At 36.6% G+C, this 24,706-nt stretch overlaps 3 protein-coding genes across 5 annotated transcripts in view; 2 read left to right on the top strand and 1 right to left on the bottom strand.

Moving 5' to 3' along the window:
* Nucleotides 1–17,286, bottom strand: part of DCAF17 (DDB1 and CUL4 associated factor 17) — a 33,162-nt gene extending 15,876 nt beyond the window's left edge. The window contains exons 1-8 of one of the 2 annotated variants that reach the window (XM_090280686.1): nt 16,775–17,286; nt 16,275–16,378; nt 9,468–9,558; nt 7,025–7,161; nt 6,256–6,316; nt 5,078–5,167; nt 2,660–2,764; nt 2,286–2,391 (exon numbers count right to left, since the gene is read on the bottom strand). In XM_090280686.1, coding sequence (XP_090136812.1) covers nt 2,286–2,391; nt 2,660–2,764; nt 5,078–5,167; nt 6,256–6,316; nt 7,025–7,161; nt 9,468–9,558; nt 16,275–16,378; nt 16,775–16,900 — 820 coding nt within the window. In that variant the 5' untranslated portion in view covers nt 16,901–17,286. The remainder of the gene's footprint in view (nt 1–2,285; nt 2,392–2,659; nt 2,765–5,077; nt 5,168–6,255; nt 6,317–7,024; nt 7,162–9,467; nt 9,559–16,274; nt 16,379–16,774) is intronic. The other variant, XM_090280690.1, reaches the window with a different exon arrangement.
* Nucleotides 17,287–17,527: 241 nt separating this feature from the next.
* The window catches only part of METTL8 (methyltransferase 8, tRNA N3-cytidine), a 73,329-nt gene continuing 66,150 nt past the window's right edge, over nt 17,528–24,706 (top strand). Inside the window, exon 1 of one of the 2 annotated variants that reach the window (XM_090280696.1) lies at nt 17,528–17,593. The gene's annotated coding sequence lies outside the window, so the exon portion shown is untranslated. The remainder of the gene's footprint in view (nt 17,594–24,706) is intronic. The other variant, XM_090280705.1, reaches the window with a different exon arrangement.
* Nucleotides 17,533–23,964, top strand: LOC150022219 (large ribosomal subunit protein uL16-like). The gene is made up of 2 exons (XM_090280713.1): nt 17,533–17,593; nt 23,223–23,964. The coding sequence occupies exon 2, from the start codon at nt 23,250–23,252 to the stop codon at nt 23,892–23,894; it is 645 nt and encodes a 214-aa protein (XP_090136839.1). The 5' UTR covers nt 17,533–17,593; nt 23,223–23,249; the 3' UTR covers nt 23,895–23,964.

Raw genomic sequence — 24,706 nt, 5'->3', positions numbered from 1 at the left:
TTGAGCGCTGGCCTGTGAACCTAAGGGTCGCTGGTTCAATTCCCAGTCAGGGCACATGCCTGGGCTGCAGGCTGGGTCCCCAGTTGGGGGCACCCGAGAGGCAACCACACAGTGATGTTTCTCTCCATCTCTTTCTCCTTTCCCCTCTCTCTAAAAATAAATAAATAAAAATTTTAAAAAATTTTAAAAATAATAATTATAATGCTTTCAGTCTATAAAAGGTCAAACAGTGATACTTCAAAGGGGAGTTTTAACATAAAGTATTCAAAATGATTGTTTTGTTTTTTATAAAAAGAATGGTTACAATAAGATAACTTTTCTGTAATTTTATAATATAGGGAATAGTTATATCTGTCATTTTGTACACATATGGATATATCTGGGATAAAATCTTAGAAATGGAATTGCCTATGGAGTATATGCAATATATGAAATAAATGAAAGTGTCTCTTTTACACTTTCACCAACCCTGTTATCTAACTTTTTGATATTTCAGAATTTGAAAAATGTATCTTATAATTTTAACTTACAGATCTCTTATCAGTGACATTGGCCTTTGTTCTCCCCTAATGAAAAGCCATTTATACTTCCTTTTCATTTGAACAATATCCTTTGCTCATTTTTTTATCATTTTTCTTATTGATCTGTAGAACTCTTTACATATTGAGAAAATTAGCCTTTATAGTATGATTTGTGAATATGTCTTGTTTGTTGTTTGATTTTTGAATTAGTTTATATTGTGTTGTGCTTTGCTATGCAGAACTTTATTTTCATGTAACCAATCTTATCATTATTTTAACATTTAAGAGTAAGTTAGTCTACAAATACATGTGACAATATGAAACGAATCTCGAAATGAAATATTTAAAGTTAAAACAGACATTATTTAATGATCCTAAAAAACAATTTCAAGAAATGAAGAGGATTTGAGTCTCTACAGATTAAAAAAAAAATTCAAAATTCAAAATTTCCAATAAAACATGCTACTTTTCTTAGCCAAATGTTTCAAACATTAATTTAAAGTTGAGGAAAGTGAGGCCCAGAAAGATTAGGTAATTTGCCCATTATCACACCACCAAGTTAGCAGCCAGGTTTCACTATTACTAGTAGAAGACCAAGATTCTGATTCCACATCCAGCCCTTTTTCCACAAATAGGGACTTACCTAACCCATAGCACAATCCTTTATCACCCTATTTATTCTTTGTTTTACTAACTTATCTGCATTTCAACAAGATTGATGCTACCATTTTTGGGAAATTCTTTTCAAAATCACATTTTAGTTACCATTAGAGCCTGTAGTTTAAAATTCTTAATAGATTCCTGCTAGTGTCTGTATTGAATATAGAAACTATTGCTGGGCTGAATTTTAACAAAATTGCGTAATTCAGCTGGTCCAATTCATTAAAAAACTTGGATAACTTAATTGGTTATACTAAATGCTCAGTTTTTAGTTTGTCATTTATTACTAAAAAGAACATCTTTAGAACAATTAAATCTATTTGTTCCTTGATCTGCTGAAAATATGATGTTAAATAATGACAGAAAAAAATTCTTGTCTTATTCTGACTATATTAGAAAACACTTTGGAGTTTCACGTAAAAATGTGATGTTTACTAGTTGGAAATAAAACATCCTCAGTATAGTAAGGAATGACTCTTAATGAACTAAGGATAAAGATAAACAGATATCAGAATAATAAAATATATTTTATTTTTTAATTTACTCATGTGATTTTAATATCTTTTTGCACACATTAAACTACCCCTGTATTCCTAAGATGAATTCTGGTCAGTCATTGTTTATTTCTTTCAAAATACATTGCTGAATTTGAGTAATATTTAATTTCTTATTAAACTGCTGAAGTTGACAAGCTAATTATAGAAAATTTTCATTAAAGGTATGTAATTGTGTATAATTTTCTTTTTTTGTGCTTTGTCAACCATTAAGTATACTAAAAGAGTCTCTCTGTGTCTAAGCTCTATGTTCAGATAAAATGGTAATTATATTTTCCTTGGAAAATAACTTCCTTAGAAGTGGGTAAATTTTATAGAATTGTAAAATACTAAATGATACGGGGGCAAAGATAGTATCATTTGCTGCAACTCATCAATGAACGAATGAAATTTTTGTTGACACCTATTCAAAAGCAAGGAGTATACTGTATAAAAGTAAAATGAATTGAGTTTATAATTAAATTATAAGGAAAACATATGGATGATTAAAATTAGTAATTTACATGACCACTTATTTTTTAAGGTAAGAAAGACTATAGAGTAGCCATACCTGTGATTTTAATATTACAAGGAATGCCAAAAGGAGCCTCTCCCACAGTTCCAGTAGTCCCACCCCATCTGCATGCACACCCTAAGTCAAGTTTCTGCTGCATGAACTAAAAACAAAACAAAACAAAAATGGTGTCTTTAGCACCTACTTATTTGTTGTCTGGAGAGAGAAAAAATCAAATTCACATGTATACAAGGGCCTTTTTGTTTATCCTCCCACCCCTCTATTAAAGGTTACTTTGTCTTCCTGCATTCATATAGTTTTGTAGAGCAGAAATTTAAACAAGTGTCTTACTCAAAAAGCTTTGCATTAAAAACATCATACCTCAATCCAAACCTCAAGTTAATTATACAGCAAATTCCAGTTTTCTCTACCTGTTCAGTGATGGCTTGGAAGCTATAGAGTCTGACCAGTCCTGAGCTGTACATCAAAATCAGTATTCCATGAGATAAGGTAGCATCCGTAACATTCCCGAAAATCTGAGGGGAAAGGTAGATATCACCTGAGAAAAGACCAGAAGGCCAGTCCTCTGAGTGTTCACAGTGGTTTGCACATCTGCTTAATATTCAGGCTATTACTACAACACTGCTGCCTAGCATCATAATTTAGAAACTTGAAAATGAGGTTTTATTTGGAATGAGTGGTAAGCCACTGGAGTCTCAGGCTGAAGCACTAATGAGAGATGCAGCAGCATTCATTTACTTCATCCATTTGTTTCACAGTTTTGTCAATATCTTTTAATAACAAATTGTATTCCTCATGGATATAGGTTAACACTGAGTCCATCTAATTCTAAATGAATATTTACCACGCATATCCTGTTAGGTATCTATTCTTATGCTAAAATATTATTTATGAAGATATATGTGTGTGAGCGTGTGTATGTGTTGTTGTTAGTTTTTTTTTTTTTTTAGCTAATTAGAGGGGGAGAGAGTGGATCTAAGAACGTAATTCTAATAAGAAACAGCCAGCTCCATATTTTTTTTACCATTACCTTGTTCTTTAAATCTTTAACAGTGTTTAAGTTTTTAGTCATATAAAAATCAAACAAGTTAAAGGTCAAACACTGAGCCATTAACCTAGCAAACCTTGAGTAAGACTTTGGTCCATCGTTCTGTTTCTGTTTCTGTGTACTGAATCCTGCCTTGATTCTCCATAGAGCTCTGATGAACTTGATCCTATGCCTATTTTAATATTTAACAAAAGCCAACACAGACAAATATTCACAGCAATGAAAGAACAATTAGAAATTAAGTGACAATCTGTGTCTATTTCGACTCAAGACAAATTGCATAGTAAAGATTTATTACCCCAATAAATAGTTTAAACTGCACTCTAAGCCTGGAGCCTGGGCAGCCTTATTATACATAAGTGAAAGATATATTTCAATTCCAAGTAATCATAATCAAAACCAAATTTAATCTTTGATATGGGAGAATAAATAGAAACAATTTATGACTGCTACGTGTTCATTCTTGTTGAGACTATAATAAATATACACAATTACTTAATCTACAAGCATGAAGAGAACGATTACATTCATGAGTTTTGGTCATCTCTCAGAAGGTAAATTACAGTTTGCTTTGATCATGATTAGCTCATGACTTTGTACTCACTGATCCTCCTTCCCCACTTTGAAGGAAGGACTTTTATAATACAAACATTGTTTCAAATAATGAGTGCTATAATAAAGTAGCCACTCTATTTTAAGATTTGGTTTGTACTTTGGAGTCAAATCTAGATTAAAATTCCAGCTCCTCCATTTACTCCCTGCTTAACTTCCTAGTTGAATACATTAGGTTATATTGTTGTAAAATGCTCAAACTGCCTGGTACAAAACAAACAATTAATAAATAACTAATATTATTATTTAGCCTTTATGTAGTTTAGTATATTATCCTAATTAATATTAGTGCACCCTCAAGACCAACAAGTAACTATTCACTCAGAATTAGAAACCGTTTTTTTAAAAGAAAGGAGACTATTCTTTTACTCAAAAGAAATTTGTTCTTTCCACCCCACAAATCAAGCAGAATGGCAATAATAAAAAAACCCAAAACTGAGTGAGCTAGAAATTTAAATATTTAATTATAAGGCTTATTTATATATCATAAGGTTTAGATCTACATCTTGCAATTAAAATGAGACATTTTGTTGCAGCTTTTCACCTTTATTTAATGATCATTTTAACAAACTTTGGAATAACCCTCTGGAAAAATATCTTACTTGTTTCATAATTTTATAAAATAGTGCTTTGTTAATGACGACAGGTATTTAACACTGTTCACATGAGAGGCACAAAAACATGCAGAAAGATGAAGGGATGATTAAGCTCTCTGCCCAAGTCAAATGTTCTCATATGTTTTGAAATAAAATAAACAAAATCAGCAAGCTTTTTACAGTAGGAAACATTTTTTTTTTTTAAGAGAGACAGGGGAAGGGGATGGGTTGCCTCTCACATGTGACCCAATCAGAGACCAAACCTGAAACCCAGGCATGTGCCTTGACTGGGAAACCTTTCACTTTGCAGGATGACGCCCAACCAACTGAGCAACACTGGTCATAGCCAGTCAGGAACATTTCTAATCAAAACACCTCATAAACAAAAAATGAAATAATAACATTACATCTTAATGTTGCAATTAAATCAGAAATGAATTCTTTGGTGGCATTTGAGAGGCAACCAATCATCGTTTCTCTCGCACATCAATGTTTCTCCCTTTTTTTCCCTTCCTTCCCCCTCTCTAAAAATAAATAAATAATATCTTTCGAAAAAAGAAATGAATTCTCACCTTTCTGTTGATCTCCAGAATCCCTATGAGTGAAAAAGGGAGAACATGGAACACTGCAAGGTACAGCAAAACAGACTGCTGAATGCCTGCCTAAAAGAAAAGACTAAAATTACAAGCAGCTCTCAAAGCGTATTTCAGAAACACTCTGTTTTTATGAGTTGAAAACATCCACCTATCCTCACATGCAGTTATATAGATGTTTTCCTGATTTGGAAACATCCATCCATCTACACTGCAAAGTTATTTAAAAAAGGAAAGCATAGATGTTTAAACTATGTCCATTAAACCTTTAGCCCTTCAGTCACTCACATTCACATATGCAGAAAAACTTATGAAATAAACATTTGTTAGCAACAAAATAACTTGATACTATACAACAAAAATATTTTACATATTGTATTACAAAATATGTTGTATATTACATATTATATATTACTATATTATAAACTAACACATATTTATAGTGAGATAAGGTTATATATATTTTAATATAATAAATTCATATATTCTATTTTAATAGACTATATTTAATAACTTATATTATAACTTGGAACTCTAATAATGAAGAGTCTAATTGAAAGACACATAGTTATCATGGTCACATCATTTGAAAGCAGTGTTACACTGACATATCTATATGAAATGATAAAAAAAATAACACCAGTAAAAGCTTGAGTGATTTCTCTGTTTGAAGAGGAAGGATCACTTCCTTACTTTGAAGAACAATATCTGGTCAATTTCTTTCTACTATGAAATGTAAAATAAGCTGTACTACCCCAGACTGGCTTAACGAGAATTTCTTTTTTTTCCTCATCTGAGGACATTTTTTCATTGCTTTTAGAGAGAAAGGAAGTGGGGAGAGAGAGAGAAACATCAACGGGAGAAAAATACATCAATTGGTTGCCTCTTGTGGGCTCCCTGACTGGGGCTCAAACCTATAATCTGGGCATGTGCCCTAACCAGGAATCAAACCCACAACCTTTGGGTTTATGGGATGATGCTCCAACCAACTAAGCCACACCAGTCAGGGCTTAACAGTAATTTCTTAAACTTGTGGTAAACTTTGATAGCATGCTCCAGAAAACAAAAATCATTAGTTCTTTCATGACCAATCTGCAGACAAATTCCTATGGAAAAAACAAATTCTTCACTTTGTCGAATGTTTAAAGATGGTCTACCTGCCGGGCCAAAGCTGACTTAACTGCAATGACTTCTTGAGGAGTGTCCCAGCTCAGGTATCTTTGAAAAGAATGAAGCAAAGTTTATTCATTTGGGAAGAGTGGGGAGAGGTTTCCTTATACTTAAAACCAAAATATAATAGATAGTTTATAAGTTTTTTAGTTACTTAAATTATAAAAGTAATTTAGTTTAAAAACAAGTAAATACCTAAAAGAATTCCCTCCTTCCAGAGTTCTGATGAATAAAAATTGTTTGATCTAACTATTGAAAACTTAGAAAACAAAATAACTATTTCTGCTTTAAAATGGAAGTTATAAAAAGCATAAAAAAATGTTACTTTCACATTCTGAATGTACATACCTCCTTCAAAAATTTACATCTAATTTATAAAACTAGAAATTAAAATAATAGTTCTTAGATTGCTCTAGGTAGGTAATTTAACTGTAATAGACTAGCCTTCAGGAAAATCTACCATAAAGTACATTCTACATATAGAATATTACGTATAGATGAAAAACACAATAATTTTTTAAAGTTTATCTGCCAGCTACTATATGTTAGTTACTTATGAGGATACATACAAAGAAAATTATGAAAGGTCTGTACCCTCAAATCTTTGAATATAGTCATGGAGAGAGAAAAAGAAAGGTTTATAAATTAAGATACAGGTATAAAATGGAAAACTTAAAAAAAAAGCTTGGAATTTCCTGGACCACAAGTCTCAAATTTTTATAATAAAACCTTGAATAATAAAGTCACAAATAATACCTGAATTTGCAATATGGAGCAAGATATATTTTCTCAAGTACTTTTCCCGTAGTTGCTGATATACGAAGTAGCCAGTTATGAGCAGTCAGTGCTATGAGTGAGGATTTATAATCTGATGGACTGGGCAGTATTTCCCCCTAAAAAATGAGATGTAAAAATGAAACTACTTGGCCATGAACAATCTGCAATATTCAATGTTCAAAGGAAATAGCTAAACACTTAAAGAAATAGTCAAATAAATAAACCAAAAAAGAAATAGCAAATATTAAAATGCTTAAATAGAGAATTAAGACAAGGAAAGATAAGATTGTGGGTATTTTCATCATTAACTTACTGAATTTATTCAGATAAAGGACTTAAACAGTGCCTGAAATAACTTGCTACTTATTAATTATTATTGATCATTATGTATTCAACGAATGCTAACCAATCATCACAATAGTAGGAGTATTACTAATGATGCTGCTATGATGATGATAATAACAAGTTCTTAAAACCATGTAGAATAGCATAGCAATTAAGAATCACTGCTAGAAGACGCATTTCTTTATTATAAGACTTGTTTTTCTTTTAATAGAAGTCAAAATGGCAAAAGGGCAAATTATTCCATTATTCACTATGGCTCTACTCTAACTCCAGATGAAAAGCTATAATCCAGAATCAAGGCAGCCAGACAAGAACAGAAGATAGGCCTGGTTTGAAAGATAACCTATGTCATCAGTGAATTATACCCCCAAAAGGAAGAGGACAGCTGCTTGGGTAGCCTGCCACTGTCGAGCTACCACAAGGTGGAAGTCTAAAGCAGGAAGAGAAAGAAAGCAAAGGGTTCTACTTTGATCTGTGGAATAAAAAGGACGTTCTAAGGAAAAGTTATAAATAGGGAAGTTAAAATTAATCTAGTATTTGCTTAGGCTGTAAGTGAACCAGTTTTATTTTTTTATTCATTTTTTATGGTGTGTTATATAAGTATCATCTCATGGAGATTTTTAAGTTTTTAAAAATGTACTGTTTATACTTTGCCTATTAAAAAAAAAAAGAATATAAAGGAGCATAATAGGTTTGAGTTATTTTCCAAAACCAAAAGTTATATTCCACACAACATCTTAGAAAACAAGGGTGCTAATTTAAATATAGTTTCACATCAGTATGTTAAAAACAATGCAATATGCTTCTTAGTTTTACTTAACGGAAAATCTTGCTTCACTTCAAATGAGAACAAAATGTTTAACAAGAAATGAGACTAGGAAATAGGTTATCTGAAACTCTGTTTTACAGGACTGCTCTAAATTTTTGGTGCTTTGCATTAGCGTGTTCAAAAACGTTTCTCAATTAAGAAATTTGTTATTCTCTTCCCTGCACCAATGAAAATGGATGCAAAGGCTTTCGATATTGGGCACAACAGTTAATTTGAGCTTTCAGTAAGAAGTAGGAAAGAAAACATAGAATCGAAGATTTCTGATTTTAAAATGGAGTCTTCAATGATCAGAAAATAAGTGTCCAGGGAAAAAGCAGTTGCTACAGAAAACTATTATTTTATGTAAAAACAACAGTGTTTCTTAAAAAATAATTTTAACAGTAAATTCAAAGTATAGCCTTCTTATTCTTTAAACATTATTTTTGATCATATATTGTGTTTTGTTTTTCCTAAAGAGTCAAAGGTCTGATTAAGTTGTAGTATTTTCTAAGTGCATTTCTCATTACACTGATCCCATGGGAGACTAATATTTAGAAATACACTTCAAAAATGAAGTTCTATGATCAAGAGTTTGGAAAAATGGTTTGACGATCACCTTGGTATTATTATAAGTATTATTATAATAAAAGGCCCCGAGAAGTAATTCTATAAATTTGTTTAACCTTTTACACTCAGAATATCCCAAATTTATTTGTCTACAACTTCCTTCAAACTCCTTTAGCAACTGTAAGATAATAACATCTAATGAAAACAGTGTCCTGAAAAATATACACTATTGCAAATGCTGGTCTAATAGAATGAGCTTATCTTGTTATTTTTTTATTTTTACCTTATGATTTTCCTAACAAGATTCCTGGAGGAAACTCATAAGAATTTCCTTTCAAACAGTCATTTAACATAACTGTTGTCCATAACGTGTAACAAAAATACTTTGTTTCAGTATAATAATAGAATGATTTCCTACACACTAAGAATAACTATACACTAATTTTTATTTCTTATGGAGCTTTTAATCAGCTTGTAACTTTTTCTAATTTTCAAGATTAACAAAGGTATCAAATTGTAACAAATATTTATATATTATTATTTCATGAAGAAACATAATAATCAAAAGATAAACTCTTGATTCCTTTCAAGATTCAGGAATCACTATGATATTTAAATTTTATTCCCTTATACAATATATTAACAATAATCAGTTCTAGGCTAAAAATGCTTTAGAAACAAATGCCTAAAAGCAAATCTTACCACTGGACATTCCCATAATAAAGCATCCTCTATTTTTTCTGATTTGGAACATTTTGCCATTTCATAAAGTTTTCTTGGCTCTGATGCAACACTGAGAAAAAAGAAAAATAAATGATTAATGATTATTCATATTGATAACTGAGACAGTGTTTGCTCAGGTTTCTATGCCATTTTTTTTTCTATTTAGAGATTTAGACTACCAAAATACTTCTCCTTACTGTATGTTTGTTTTCTTCTTAATTATATGTTAACATATTTCATGATCATAAAATTCATAATACATATTCATAGAAAAAAATCTTTAAAATAAAATAAAATTTAAATATTTATTCTATAAAAATACCCAAAATAACCTTTATTAACATTTTGGTTCATTTCCCTCTAGTTTTTCTTTATATACATATACCTGCTTGCAGATTATTTTCCAAAACAAGATCATGAACATTTACTATAAATATCTAGCTGAATTCCATGGTGTTCATATTTATTACTCCAATATTTTTAAATGAAAATGAATTAGGTAAAGAGCCCCATTATTTTAGAATGCAAATATGTAGATTTAAAAAAAAAGGAAACAGAAGATGGAGGCGTAGACAGACACGCTGCATCTCCCTCCACAACTAAGAAGGAATACAACTACCTCAAAACTAGAAACAACCAGAAGTTCCAGAAAATCGAACTGCACGGAAAGTCCAGCAAACAAAGATATAAAGAAGAAATACTCATCCAGACAGGTAGGAGGGGCGGAGCCAGGGTGGAGAGGACAGGGTGTTGGCAGCAGCAGTGGCGGCAGCAGTAGCAGGTCGGCAGAAAGCGCAGTCATATGTTTTAAAAAGTCAGGAGGGACACCTGCGGAGTGTTCCCAGCTTCTCACTAGACCTCGCAGACCACAGTCCCAGCACCGGGGAAAATCAGGCCTCATTGTCTCTGACTGTGCAGACCAGTGGGGGTTCGGGTGGAGGCAGAAACTCCTGGTTTCTCAGCAGAGTCCACTTGCTTAAAGGGCCCCCAGGGTCCTAGAATGTTTGCAGACCCACCCACTCTGGGAATGACATCCAGGGCAGCAGCTAGAGGGGCGCCAGTCTGGTACGGAAGTGGGAGAGGTGCCTGGAAAAGGGGCAAGTCCTGGGCAGGCAGCATCGTTCCCTCTCGGACCCCTCCGCCCACATACAGCGCCACAACGTGGTGAAACAGGTCACCCTGTACTGATGAATCACGAAGGCTCCGCCCCTTACAACGTAACCGGAGCGACAGCTCCTGGGATGTGGAGGCAAACAAACACAGGAGCCTGTCAGAATGAGGAGACAGAGAAGTATGGCCCAAAAGGGGGAACGAATCAAGGTTCCAGTGGGAGAACTAAGCGATAAGGAGACAGCCAACCTAACAGATCAGGAGATAGACAACCTAACAGGTGCAGAATTCAAAACACTGGTGATAAAGATGTTCACAGACTTGACAGATATGCTTGAGTATGGCAAACACATAAGAGAAGTGAAGGCTATGCTAAGTGCAACGAAGGAAAATACACACAAAACCAATGGTGAAGGGAAGGAAACAGGTGTTCAAATCAGTGATTTGGAACATAAGAAAGAAAAAAACAGTCAACCAGTGCTGAATGAGGAAGCAAGAATTGAAAAAATGAGGAAAACTTCCCAAATTTTGTGAAGGAGACGGACATACAGATCCGGGAAGCATAGAGGGTCCCGGGCGAGCTGGACCCAGAGGGGACCACACCAGGACGCATCATGATTGAGATGCCAAAGGTGAAAGATAAAAAGAGAGTCCTGGGGGCAGCAAGAGAGAGGCGGAGAGTTGCCTACAAAGCGGTGCCTATAAGACTATCAGCTGATTTCTCAGAGGACACTTTGCAGGCAGGAAGAGACTCGCAAGCAGTATTCAATGTGATGAAATGCAACTACAACCAAGATGACTCTATCGAGCAAAGCTATCATTAAGAATGGAAGGGCAGATGAAATGCTTCCCAGACAAGGTGAAGCTAAAGCAGTTCATCGTCATCAAGCTGTTATTATATGAAATGTCAAAGGCATTTATTTAAGAGAAAGAAAATCAAAACTATGAACACTAAAATAACAACAAATTCACAATTATCAACAACTGAATCTAAAAAATAAAAACAAAATCCAACTAAGCAAACCAGAATAGGAACAGAATCATAGGTATGGGGATCATTTGGAGGGTTATCAGCTGGAAGGGGGGAGGGGGATAAATGGGGAAGTGGTGCAGGAACTAAGAAGCATAATTTGTTTGTACAAAATAGACAGGGGGATGTTAAGAATAATACAGGAAAGGGTGAAGCCAAATAACTTATATGCAGGACCCATAGACATAACTAAGGGAGGTGGGATTGCTGGAGGGAAGGGGGGTACTGGGCAGAGGGAAAAAATTGGAACTACTGTAACAACATAATAATAAAATATACTTTAAAAAAAATTTAAAAAAAAGACCTGTTTGCCACAATTCCTTTTACCTGATACATCACATACAACTTTCAACAAAAAAATTACAAAGCACGCTTAAATCCAAAACACAAAGTTTGAAGAGATTAAGTAAGTATCATAACCAGTCAGATATGGTGAAGATAATGGAATTTAGATTGGGAATTGATTGGTAATTTAAAATTTGGAATCAGATTGGGAATTTAAAATAACTATGATTAATATGCTAAAGGCTCTAATGGAAAAAGTGGACAACATGCAAGAACAGATGGATAATTAAGTAGATATTTTTTAAAAGCCAAATAAAAAAATCAAAAGGAAATGCTAGAAATCAAAAGTACCCTAACACAAATAAAGAATGTCTTGGATGAACTTGAAGATATGTCAACAGAAACTTCCCAAACTAGAAAGTAAAAAGAATGAAAAAGCAGAACTACCCCCTCAAAAAAGAATATGAATAAGAAAAATAAAGCAGAACAGACTATCCAAAAAATATGAGATAACTAGAAAAAGTGTAACGTACACATAATGGGAATAACAGAAGGAGAAGAAAGAGAAAACAAAAGAAACACTTGAAATAATAATAGCTGAGAATTTTCCAAATTAATGTGAGATACCAAACCACAAATTTAAGAAGCTTACAGAACACCAAGAATAATAAATACCAAAAAAATCTATACCTAGACATATCATATTCTAACTGTAGAAAATCAAAAACAAGAGAACATCTTAACAGAAGCCAGAAGGGAAAAAAATCCACCTTACCTACGGAGGAACAGGATAAGAATTACATTGGACTTCTCTTTAGAAACCATGCAAGCAAGTAGAGAATGGAGTGAATAATGAAAGTGATAAAAGAAAAAATCCCATCAACCTAAAATTCTGTATCCCGTGAAATTATCCTTTAAAGTTGAGACAAAATAAGACCTTCTCAGACAGACAAAAATTGAGGAAATATGCTGCCAGTGAACCTGCCGCTCAAGAAATTTTCAAAGAACTTCTTCAGAGAGAAGAAAAATTACAGAGGTCAGAAACTCAAATCTACAAAAATAAATAAATGAAGGTAAAACAAAATCCTTTATTCTTCTTCTTCTTTTTTTTCACCCAAGAATATGTTTATTGATTTGAGAGAGAGAGGAGGAGAGAAGAGAGACATTAATCAGTTGTGTTCCATACATACCCCGACCAGGGATCAAACCCACACCTATGTATGTGCCCTGATCAGGAATAGAACATTTTGCTGTACAGGACGACACTCCAACCATGAGCCACCTGGCTATGGCTATCCTTCTTATTCTTAATAACAGGTAAAAAACTTGCTAATAATAATAGCAACAAGATATTCAGTGATTATAACTTATGGATAAGCAAAATGAATGACTGCAATATTATAAAAGGCAGTAGGGAGGAATTAGAAATAACCTATTATGAGGCAGCTGCACGATCTATGAAGAGGTACAGTGTTACCTGAGAGAAACCTAAATTAGTTCTAATGTATATTGCAAGTTATCAGACAACCGCTAAATTTTTTTAAAAAAGAAATATAATTGATATGCTAGGTAGAGAGAAAATTAATCACATTAAATGCTTAATCAAAACCACAGGAATACCCTGGCTGGTTTGGCTCAGTGGATTGAGCGTCGGCCTGCGAGCTAAGTGTCGCTGGTTCGATCTTCCAGTCAGGGCACATCAGAGAAGGAAAACTCTGACTCCAAAAAACCTCCGCTGCCTTGTGGCATACCTCCTCAGGGGAAAGGCTAAGGGAGTAAACCCCGACAGAAAATCCGGAGCCGGAGTCCCTAAGGCGGTTTGACGTTGTAGTCAACACCGGCAACTCCTGCGGCGCACCTGAAGCCAAGCTGTATTGACTCCGTCTTTCCCTTGGACCCTTCAGCTGCGAAGAGAGGGGGGGGTCTGCTGCATGGGCAACAGCAGACCCTCCATATCACCCTGCCCAGGCTCTGTAGCTTCAGCTTCACTGGAGAGGACACTCCAGCGTCATCACAAGATGTCGATTCAACACGGGAGGAGACAGATACCGTGTCACTCCCGAGTTGGACTGCACAGCCATTCTCGGCGGTGCAGATAGACTCTTAAGAAGCTACACCATCGTCTCTCGAGACGGACGGCTGCCGCCGCCGACGACGACGATGACCTGTCAGGGCACAGGCCTGGGTAGTGGGCCAGGTCCCTAGTTAGGGACGTGCGAGAGGCAACTAATTGATGTTTTTCTCCCACATTGATGCTTCCCTCTCTTTCTCCCTCCCTTCTCCTCTCTCGGAAAATAAATAAAATCTTAAAACAACAACAAAAAAAATATTCATATCATAAAAAAAAAAAGAGAGACAAAAAAGGAATAAAGACAAAGGCAATGAGTAAAAAAATTGCTGCCATGGTAAGTATTAAACCAACTGTATCACTAATCCCTGTAAATGTAAATAATTAAACATATCTATTAAAAGACAAGGGCTGTCAGAGTGAATTAAAAAACAAAACAAGAAACCCACTTTAAATATAAAGATACACCATGCAAACACTAATCAAAAGAAACCTGGAGTAGCTCTATATTAATTTCAGACAAGGCAGACTTCAAAAAGGGAAATTATCAGGGATGATGAGAGGTATTATGAAATGATAAAGGGGTGACTTCTCCAAGAAAACATAAAAATCCTTAATATGTGTGCATCTATCAATAGAGTATATGTGAGACAAAAACTGATAGGACAGAAGGAGAAATAGGCGAATCCACAACCTCTATCAGTAACTAACAAATCCAGCAAGCAGAAAGTCAGTGAGAATATACTTGAACTGCACAGGATCATCAATCTACTGTATCTAATCGACATCTTCAAAATACTTCAGCGCAAAATACTTTATCCAACAATAGCAGAATACACATTCTTCTCAAGCTCACATGAAAAATTCGCCAAGACAGACCCCAATCTGGGCCATAAAACACATCTTAACAAATTTAAGACTAGAAAATAATACAAAGTATGCTCTCAGACCACAGTGGAATTAGAAATCAGTAACAGCAAGATAGCTGAAAAATCCCAAAATATTTGAATATTAAACAACACACTACTAATAACATGATTTAAAGAAGAAATCTTGAGAGAAATTTTAAAGTATTTTGAACAAAATGAAAACAAATATACACTATATTGATATTTGTGAGATGCAGCAAAAACAATGCTTAGAGGGAAATGTACAGCGTTAAATGTGCAGGGTTGGGCAAAAGTAGGTTTACAGCTACTCGTGGAAAAAATACAATATATGAGAATAAACTCTGTTTCACATACTGACAACTGTAAACCTACTTTTGCCCACTCCTGTATACATGAGAAAAGGAAAGGAGCTTCTGGGCTGGTCAACATGTGGAGATTCAGGGAACATGGAAATTCCATGCCCCTTCCCACATTCCTTGTCCTTTGCATCTCTTCCATCTGGCTGTTTCTTTTATAATAAACTGATATTCTACTAGGAAGCCAGACACAGAAGAACATATATGATTCAAAGTATATGAAATAGGTGACTCTATAAAGACAGAAAATAGACTAGCACTTGTTTTGAGCCAAGGGTAATGGAAGAATTGGAGTGTTAGCTAAAAAGTACAGGGTTTCTTTTTGAGGTAATGAAAATGTCCTAAAATTAACTGTAGTGGTGGTTGCCTATATGACCCACTAGTGATTCATCAATTCATATTCACTAAATATGAATTTGAAGGAATCAAAAATCATTGAACTCTATACTCTCAGTGGGTGAATTCTATGGCACGTGAATTATATCTTAATAAAGCTGTTTTAAAAGAAAATGCCCATATTTTTTACAGAAGCAAACTAAGTACAGCATGGTGTTTAGAATATGCTTTACAATTCTTAGCAAAGAGGTAAAGGAAAGGGAGAGGATGGGATAAAGCACATGTGGCAAAATCATGATAGTTTTTGAATCTAGATGGGGTTCATATACTATTATCTATTTGAGCAAATTTGAAAATTTCCTCTTAAACAAAAAAGGTAAGTACTTCCACAAAACACAGACATTCTTCTCTTGACTCTGATATCTTTTAAGCAGAATAAAATACTACACAGTACTCTGAGAGCAATTTACCATTTTTGTCTTCACTACAAAGTAATTTCGCTTTAAATGGTATTTACAAATATGAAACCTGCACTTCAGATTTAACAAAATTTTCAAATTACACGCATTTTAACCACCTATCTTGGACGCATTTTTTTTTTCATTCCCATATTTCACTAAACTCTAATGTAGGCATGTTTGTATAAAGAAAATTAGAGTTCAGACCAACAGTGAGGTGGATTATAGCAAAACATTTCCGTCCAAAAGATACCTGCTGACACAGCACCGATAATTATCAAAATATATTCTTCCTCTCTCGTAGGCTATAGGTGACTTTGAATGAGTAGTCCAAACATTCTTAAATTTAGTACTTTCCTGAAAGACACAAAGAATTTCAATTTAGGAAGTAACTCATTTTATGATGGACAGTTAAATTTAGGGTTTTCAAAGAAATTCCACGTTATTTAAAAACATTATGTTCAATCCTTCCTCACTCTGCCTCCATCTCACCTTTTGGTTTAAGTGGGGTGACTTTTAAAAAGCTCTTTTGCAGAAAGACATTAAGCAGCTTAAAAAACTAAAAGCATCTGGCGATTCTATTAATACCTACTGACTAATTCCCCGGGGTCAGGGCATGATGCTACTGTCCATCACGTGTAACTTTCTTAAAAGGGGGTGGGGTGGGGCTCTACAACAGAGAATCACCGCAGAAGGCTTGACCACCAGGCACCCCGCAGCCCTCCGTCCCGCTCCCCGCCGGCAGGTGGTCACCTGGCACACCAGCGCCCGCAGGATGCCCAGGTTCGTCCGCTGCACCACGCCTGCGTCGCGCGAGAAGAAGCCCAGCGCCCGGCGACTCAGCCGGTGGCACACGTTGGGCTTCCGGGTTGGGCCCATAGAGGCACAGCCCCGGCCCCTGGGCGGCCAGGGCCGAGGGGGGCGCGCCCCTAACTCCCGCTCCGGACAGCGGCCCTTACTTCGTAACCTTGAGGCCCCAACTCCCTGCGGTGACTAGGAAAAACCAACACGGGGACCCGGCCAGGGGACGCACGGCAGTGGGCAAGGGAGGAGAGAGCCGGTACCCCCTGAGCACCAAGAAGAGGGAAGGGAAAGACACCCCTCCCCCCCTTGATTACGGCCTGTCCCCCGAACACCCTCCGGCTCTGGGCCCGGCTGCGGACTGCGTCGCCTCCTTAACACGTAGACTGTCGGAGCCATTCCCTCCTCGGGAAATGTAGTTTCCGCTGCCCTCCAAGGGAGCCGGGCTTGCACCCAGAACTACAGTTCCCATCATGGGGCAGGGACCGAGCACCGGCTCCGGCCGCAGGTCCAGCCCTCTCCGGCCCTGCCGCGCCGCGCCCCTCCCCCTCTGGCCCCGCCCCCTCTGGCCCCGTGGAGGCTGCTGTGGTAGGGCTGTCGCGCCCTTCCGGTCTGCACGCGGCACGGGAGAAAGTCGGTGGAGGGCTGTGCCCGCAATCAGAGGCCTGCCCCTGGCTGCCCGCGTGCCCCCACGCCTCTCAGCCCCTGACGTTAGCTGTGGGAGGTGCTGTGTCGAGTGCGACCCCCCCAAAGCAGCGTCCTGTACTAAAGGTACGCCCCGCGGCTTTCTCTTCAGTAACACGTGGGACGACGTGGATGGGGTTAACGGTTAAACATTTTGGGTCTATAAACCCTGAGCTTTTGTATGATGAGTTAGTGGTGGAATACGCTAGGTATTTTCACCAAACTAGGGTTGAATTACTCTTTCCCAGAGGCCCGCCCTTCTGCGGCTTGCGAGGACACAGGCTGGTTTTGCGATAATTGCTTCATTTTCTTTCCTCTCGCCTCTTTTTCCCCCTCCTTAACGGAGGGGGGGGGGTGGGTGGGCGGGGGGAGTGAAACGTTTACATTCTTACTGGACTGCCTAAAATATTCCACGTTGATTCTTATAAATAAAAGAAAAATATCTAGCCCTGCCTTTAGGGTCAAAGTTCCTAGTACGCTACATTTTCAGTAATCATGCACCAGATGCGTCCCACTGCACTGCTTTAAGTCCTTTGAGAGTGTTGTCTTTGCATCTTCCACGCAGGCCTGGCATGCTACCTCTTGTTCAATACGCACGCGAGGGAGAGAGGGCATCTGACAGCAAAAAGGACAATACTGAGTGGGTGCACTGGGTCACAGTTCAAGTGTTTAGTAAAAATTTGGCACATATCTTTTTAAACCCTGCTGAATGTCCTTTAGGGGTGGGCTTTTGCTGATTTTTCATAACTTATTTACAGCATACTGTGGAGTGCTTTGTGTATTTTTAGACAGCACTATAATAGTTAATTTGGTAATTCATGAATGCAGCTGTCACTGAGAAAACTGACTCAGAAAAGATAACCGGATTTTCTTCGGCTGAAATGAAATTCAAATCATTGCTGAATTGAATCCATCATCTCTTTTCTCTCTCCTTCCCCTTCATGGGCACTTGTATGTCTTCTTGTGGTATTTACCTCACCACCAAATCACCCAAGGGACAGTCATACTTGATACCTTTTTGCCCCCTCACCCACAACAAAGTCCTTTAAAAAGAAATCTCACCTGAGGATATATTTATTGATTCAGGAAGGAGAGAGATGTTGCCTACCGCAGGTGCCCAGACTGCAGATGGAATCTGCAAGCTAGGTATGTGCCCTAACCTGGGATGGAATTGGCAGCCTTTTGGTGTACGTTTGATCGTAGCCCCAACCAGCTGAGCCACCTGGCCAGGGCACATAACCAAGTCCTTTTGATTCTAACTCTTCTCCATCTCCTTATCATACTCCCCAAGTATGATATTCTTTTATTAACATCCTTTCTGCCTTAAATACTTTCAATTCCACCACTATACACTGCTGCCTGAGTGATTTTTCTAAAGCACAAGTCTCCTATTTTTCTGTTAAAATCTTTGAATGGCTCCCAATCACCCAGAGCAGAATTTCTCAAACCCAAGTATATACCCAGGATTCTCTATTGTTAAAGTATTTTCAGTATGTTGAATATATGCAGATATAAAACTATATATAAATTCCTTATGTTGTATCTTTTATGCAACTGTAACTTATAAGTAGCTATAAGTGAAATGAAGGGAAACTGTAAAACAAATTCAAATGAATACTTATTCATTGTTACCAATGAGACTGTTTCTGCCAGGCCTAAGAAACTCTAAAAGCAAATGTTCTTTGTCTTCCCTATTATAACTTCCTTATAGAAAGGCCTGTCCATACTGCCTTTGTGTTGAGAGATCAATCACTCAATGCCCTCACTTCTTTTCTTTATTTAAACCACTATAAAATCTTCCTTCAATGTGTCATGATTTCATTTGACCTTCACTTGGCAAACAACATCATTTACATAAAGTAGTCCCCATTGCTTTCTCATCATCCTGTGCCAATGATAAATGGTGCCATGTGTTTACCAGTGCACCCCTAAACACAACTGTGGACTGAAGTCTCGTGACAGTAATAGATTAAAAGGTGGTATCCAGTTGATCCAGAGTAACAAATTTCCTTTTGTTAGGAAATTTTTTTTGTTATTTATTGATTTTTATCACACTGAAAATGAAAAATATCTCTAAGAGAAACGTCTTAGCTTTGAGGCTACATATATGATTCCGTGGGGGTCTGTGTAAGTACCTAATAGGACAAAATCTAAATCCCTTAGTGTAGTATACAGAGTACTCTGTTAGCTGTAACCTGCCCACATTTTCAGCCTCATCTCTTTCCATCCTTCATATTTGCTCTTGTGGTTCTGATATGTTGCTCACTTGCTCAAGCCAGTTCCTTTACATTTAAAATTTTCTATGTTTGGAGCTCCCTTCCTCTCTGTCTCTTACCTATTTATCTCAAAACTCATCCCCAGTATGACAGCTCCACTCAGACACTCTTCCTGATTCCTCCACTGTAGTTATAGCCTTGCCCTCTTCTAACGGGTCACTCTGCACATGTAGGTTGTGGCGCTATGTTACAATTTTTGTTAGATTTCCCACCATTGTTTTTAGGTAGTCCATTCATTTACTCAACATACATATGCATTAACTATATTTTAAGCAGTGTACTGAGGATGCATATGTATTTTGAATGAATGGATTACTCTAAATACAATGTTTGCCCCTGGCTGATGTGGCTCATTTGGTTGGAGCATCACCCAGTAACCAAAAGGTCATAGGTTGGATTCCCAGTCAGGGCACATATGCAGGTTGCAGGTTTGATCCCCAGTCCAGGTGCCTACAGGAAAGGCAACCAATCGATATTTCTCTCACATCAATGTTTCTCTCTTTCTCTCTCTTTCTTTCTGTCTCTCTCAATGAAAAAATGTCCTCAGGTGAGGATTAAAGAAAAAAAGACAATGTTCGTATAGAATCTTTTATCAACAACTAAGTACTTTAACAGAGATTCAGATTTAGTCTCCCTTTAATCTTTAAATCAGTAGGAAACCACAATATTAATAAGAAATAACTTTTTAAAAACTTAAATTCCAACAGTTCTACCTATAAAGTAGTTATTTTCCACCTGTTGAAAGTCAAATGGCATGAACAACTATCCCTAGCTTAGGATCTGGAAATGACTTCTCTTAATTTTGGGCATAGAACAAACATTAGTTCCTTTTTTTTAGTCTTTGCCTGTGATATTTACAAAACAGTTAGCCATCTTTGCCATGATATTTTAAAAGCAAAGAAGAGGAGATAATGAAATCTGAAGTTAATAAAATGTTTTTTGTTCATATATTTTGTTTAAAGAAACATGGTATAATCAAATAAACATATTAAAAACTCAGGTTATTAAACCTGAACATTTGTTCAGAGACCAGAAAATGTGGACCAAGGCCATGAGAGGTCATTCATTCAACATGTAATTATTTTCATCTACAATGTTCTGGGAACTATTTCAGCATAGACTGTAACAGTGAACAGGATGGACAAGGTCTCTACATGTTGGGGGAGATAGATAATTTTGTGAAGAAGATAAAACAGGGCAATGGGCTTGATAGACAGTGGTTGGGTGCCCTGCTTTAGCCAGAGTGGTCAGGGAAGGCGTCTCTTAATAGTGGACTTGGAGTTGAACCCTGAATGATGAGAAAGAATCTGCAAAGAACTAAGGTTAGGATCGTCCAGGTAGAGAGATGCTTGTTTAAATGCAGTTTGTCCCTGAGGCAATAATAACTCTGGCTTATTCTAAAACTGTCAGAAGGCTAGTGTGGCTCTTTATTGTGCATGAGAGAGATGAACTAGAGAAGATAGGCTGGAAACAAATTATGTCAGATGTAAGGAATTTCAGATTTCATTCTGTTATAATGGGAAGCCATTTGAAGAAGGAGAGTGACATGATCTAATTTGTGTTATAATAAAATTTCTATGGCTATGGTGTGCAGAATGTACTCGGTGGTGGCAAGAATGGAAACAAGGAGACAGGTGGCTATTCCATTGGTCCATGTAAAAGATAACAGTGTTTGGACTGGATTGCTAGCAGGAGAGATGGAAAGAAGTGAACAGATTCAGGATATATTTTGGAGGTAGAGATGACAGGACTTCTAATGTAGTAGGTATTAATGATAAAGAAAAAAGATTCAAGTGAAATCATCATAAAGCAGAACCACAAATAAACATCTCCAAAATTCCCCAGAACAAATGAAAAATGAGACTATTCATGATATGATGTCAGTGAAATAATGTCTAGATTTTATTAAATGTACACATTAGTATTTTAGACATCCATGCTGAAGTATGTTAGGATCTGTTCTGTGGCTATGGCATGTGGAAAGGGGAATAAAATCAGGGCTCAAAAGTAGACAGGGGTCAGGTCATGTGGGATGTTGATAATGTGATTCAAAAATCACCAGTGATAGAACATTCTGCTTAAGAGATCATTGGGAACAGCATCAGGTACAAGACTGAAATAGAGACCAGTTAGCAGGTAATTATAGTAGTTCAGGTAAGGGTCACTTTTAGAAATTTATTTCAAAATTATTGAGGCCCTTGACCACAAATTTGGTTCTTATGTTTTTTTCTATATATATTTTAATTATATTTGTCTGAACATGTAGTACATATATGTGTAATACATATATAAAATCCAGACAGAGTTAGGCTTAATGGATTGGTAGTAAAGTTTTCAAACTATTCCCCTTTTGTAAAAAGTATTTTATTTATTCAAAGAATATATACAGATAACAGCATGCTATATAAGTAATAATTATAAAACGAATACCTATATATCATCAACTTAAAAACAAATAGAACATTGCCTAACACTTTGACATCTCCTGTGTACCCCTCCTGGTTCCCAGATCCCTCTTTCCTCTTTATATAAATAAAATATTGGTAAGTTTTTAATGTTTTTGGATATCATATAAATTGAATATACTGTATATATGTATTCTCCTACAAATTGTGTGTTTTTTCCAACATTACACTTGACAAAGTGTCTTAGTTCATTTCACTTATTTTTACTACTGTATAGTATTTCACTGTGTGAATGTACCACAAGTTATCTGTTTCCTACTGGCTAGGCTTTAGTGTCTTTCAAGTTTTTTATTTCAGGAAAAGTGCTGCTTTAGACATTCTTAAACCTGCCTGGTATACTTGTTAAAGCATATATTTGTTTTCTATTGCTATGTAATAATTACCAAAAACATAGCAGCTTAAACCAATACCATTTATTATCCTTATTTTTTCTACATGAATAATCACTTGTCTCAGAACCACTTATTGAAGAGTCCCTCATTTCTCCACAGATCTACAATGCTAACTTGTTGTATATCAAGTTTACATTTATAGTCATGTTTATAATCTTCTGATATTTTACCATTACAGATGACATTGTATGTTTTTGGTAGCCACCCTTTATCAAGTTAATGAAATTATCTTCCATTTAATATTTGCCAGAAGTTTTATTTGATTTTTAATCGTGAATGGGTGTTGAATTTAATCAACTACTTTATTTGCTGAGGCGATCGTATAATTGTTTTTCTTTAACCTGATAATTTGGTGAATTACACAAATATATTTTCTAATGATAAACCAAACTTGAATTTATTTAAAGAAGTTGTTGTGATGTGTTTGTTTTTTATACAGTGTGGGATTTGGGCAGCTAATGGTTTTAGTTCCCACTCATCTTTCTGGACCTTTGCTAGGTTTTGGTCTCCGACGATTTCTTGTTCCTTGTTGCTGACTCAATGATAGAGTTAATAAGATACAGTTTTAGCTCTTTCTTTTCAGTGTGCCGGTGAAGATCCTGGTGTCGCCATGGGCCGCCGCCCCGCCCGATGTTACCGGTATTGTAAGAACAAGCCATACCCAAAGTCTCGCTTCTGCCGAGGTGTCCCTGATGCCAAGATCCGCATCTTTGATCTGGGGCGGAAGAAGGCAAAAGTGGACGAGTTCCCACTCTGTGGCCACATGGTGTCAGATGAATATGAGCAGCTCTCCTCCGAAGCCCTGGAGGCTGCCCGTATTTGTGCCAACAAGTACATGGTGAAAAGCTGTGGCAAAGATGGCTTTCACATCCGAGTGCGGCTCCACCCATTCCACGTCATCCGCATCAACAAGATGTTGTCCTGTGCTGGGGCTGACAGGCTCCAGACAGGTATGCGGGGCGCCTTTGGAAAACCCCAGGGCACAGTGGCCAGGGTCCACATTGGCCAAGTCATTATGTCCATCCGCACCAAGCTGCAGAACAAGGAGCATGTGATTGAGGCCCTACGCAGAGCCAAGTTCAAGTTCCCTGGCCGCCAGAAGATCCACATCTCTAAGAAGTGGGGCTTTACTAAGTTTAACACTGATGAATTTGAAGACATGGTGGCTGAAAAGTGGCTCATCCCAGATGGCTGTGGAGTCAAATACATCCCTAATCGTGGTCCCCTGGAAAAATGGCAGGCTCTGCACTCGTGAATTTCTGCTTCTACCTTAACACCCACCAATAAATTGTACTTCCTGTCAAAAAAAAAAAAAAAGATATACTTTTAAATGTATTTAACAAGCCTTTGGGGAGTATTTTATAGCAGAAAAGGTTTTGGAGTGTGAGAATTATCAGAACTACAATTCCACTTTCTTGTATTTTTAGTCTAAAAGTTTCCATTGATGTAGGGTGTGATCACTTACCATTCATCATTTCTGCCTTCTTGTCTCCTTGTCTCTATGCATAACCATTTCCCTCACTGCTGGAAAAAAATGAAGTAGCATTGTGTAGTAAAAAGAACATCATACCAGGAGTTAAAAAGCACAAGTTATAGTTCTAGCAAGCACCACTATTTAGTGATGAGATCTTGCCCAAGCCACTTATTCTGAGTTTCATTCAATCATTTGCTGAGTGGAAACACTCAGGATTGAAGTGAGAATCACATGACTTTATAAATGTGAACACTTTGTTGTAAGGAAAGAGGATGAGAAGCAATGATGTCAAGTACATTGTTAGGAAAATGGGAATTTGGGGAGGGGAGACGGTTGATTTGTAGAACAGGATTCTTTTTAGGGTGGTGAAACTTTCGTATGTTTCTATAATGACAGATACATGACATTATGCATTTGTTAAAACTCAGAGCTTTACAGCACAAAGAATAAACCTTAATGTATGCAAAATTTTTTAAAAATAAGGGGATTAGGGGATTTTAGGATGGAATGCAGACGGTAACACTAGAATCTAACTGCATTACAAGTGTAGGCAATAACCTCACTTAACTTTGAAAACGAAACTGAAGACTAAA

Source organism: Furipterus horrens, unplaced genomic scaffold (genome assembly GCF_987537825.1).
Source record: "Furipterus horrens unplaced genomic scaffold, mFurHor1.1.pri manual_scaffold_1, whole genome shotgun sequence".
In the NCBI taxonomy this organism is placed as follows: Eukaryota; Metazoa; Chordata; class Mammalia; order Chiroptera; family Furipteridae; genus Furipterus; species Furipterus horrens.
Note: the sequence above shows the minus strand (reverse complement) of the source record. Positions and strands in the feature narration are given on the sequence as shown.

Bases quoted from the DNA above. Each gene is read 5' to 3' on its own strand.
- LOC150022219 (XM_090280713.1), top strand. From the start codon at position 23,250: ATGGGCCGCCGCCCCGCCCGATGTTACCGGTATTGTAAGAACAAGCCA.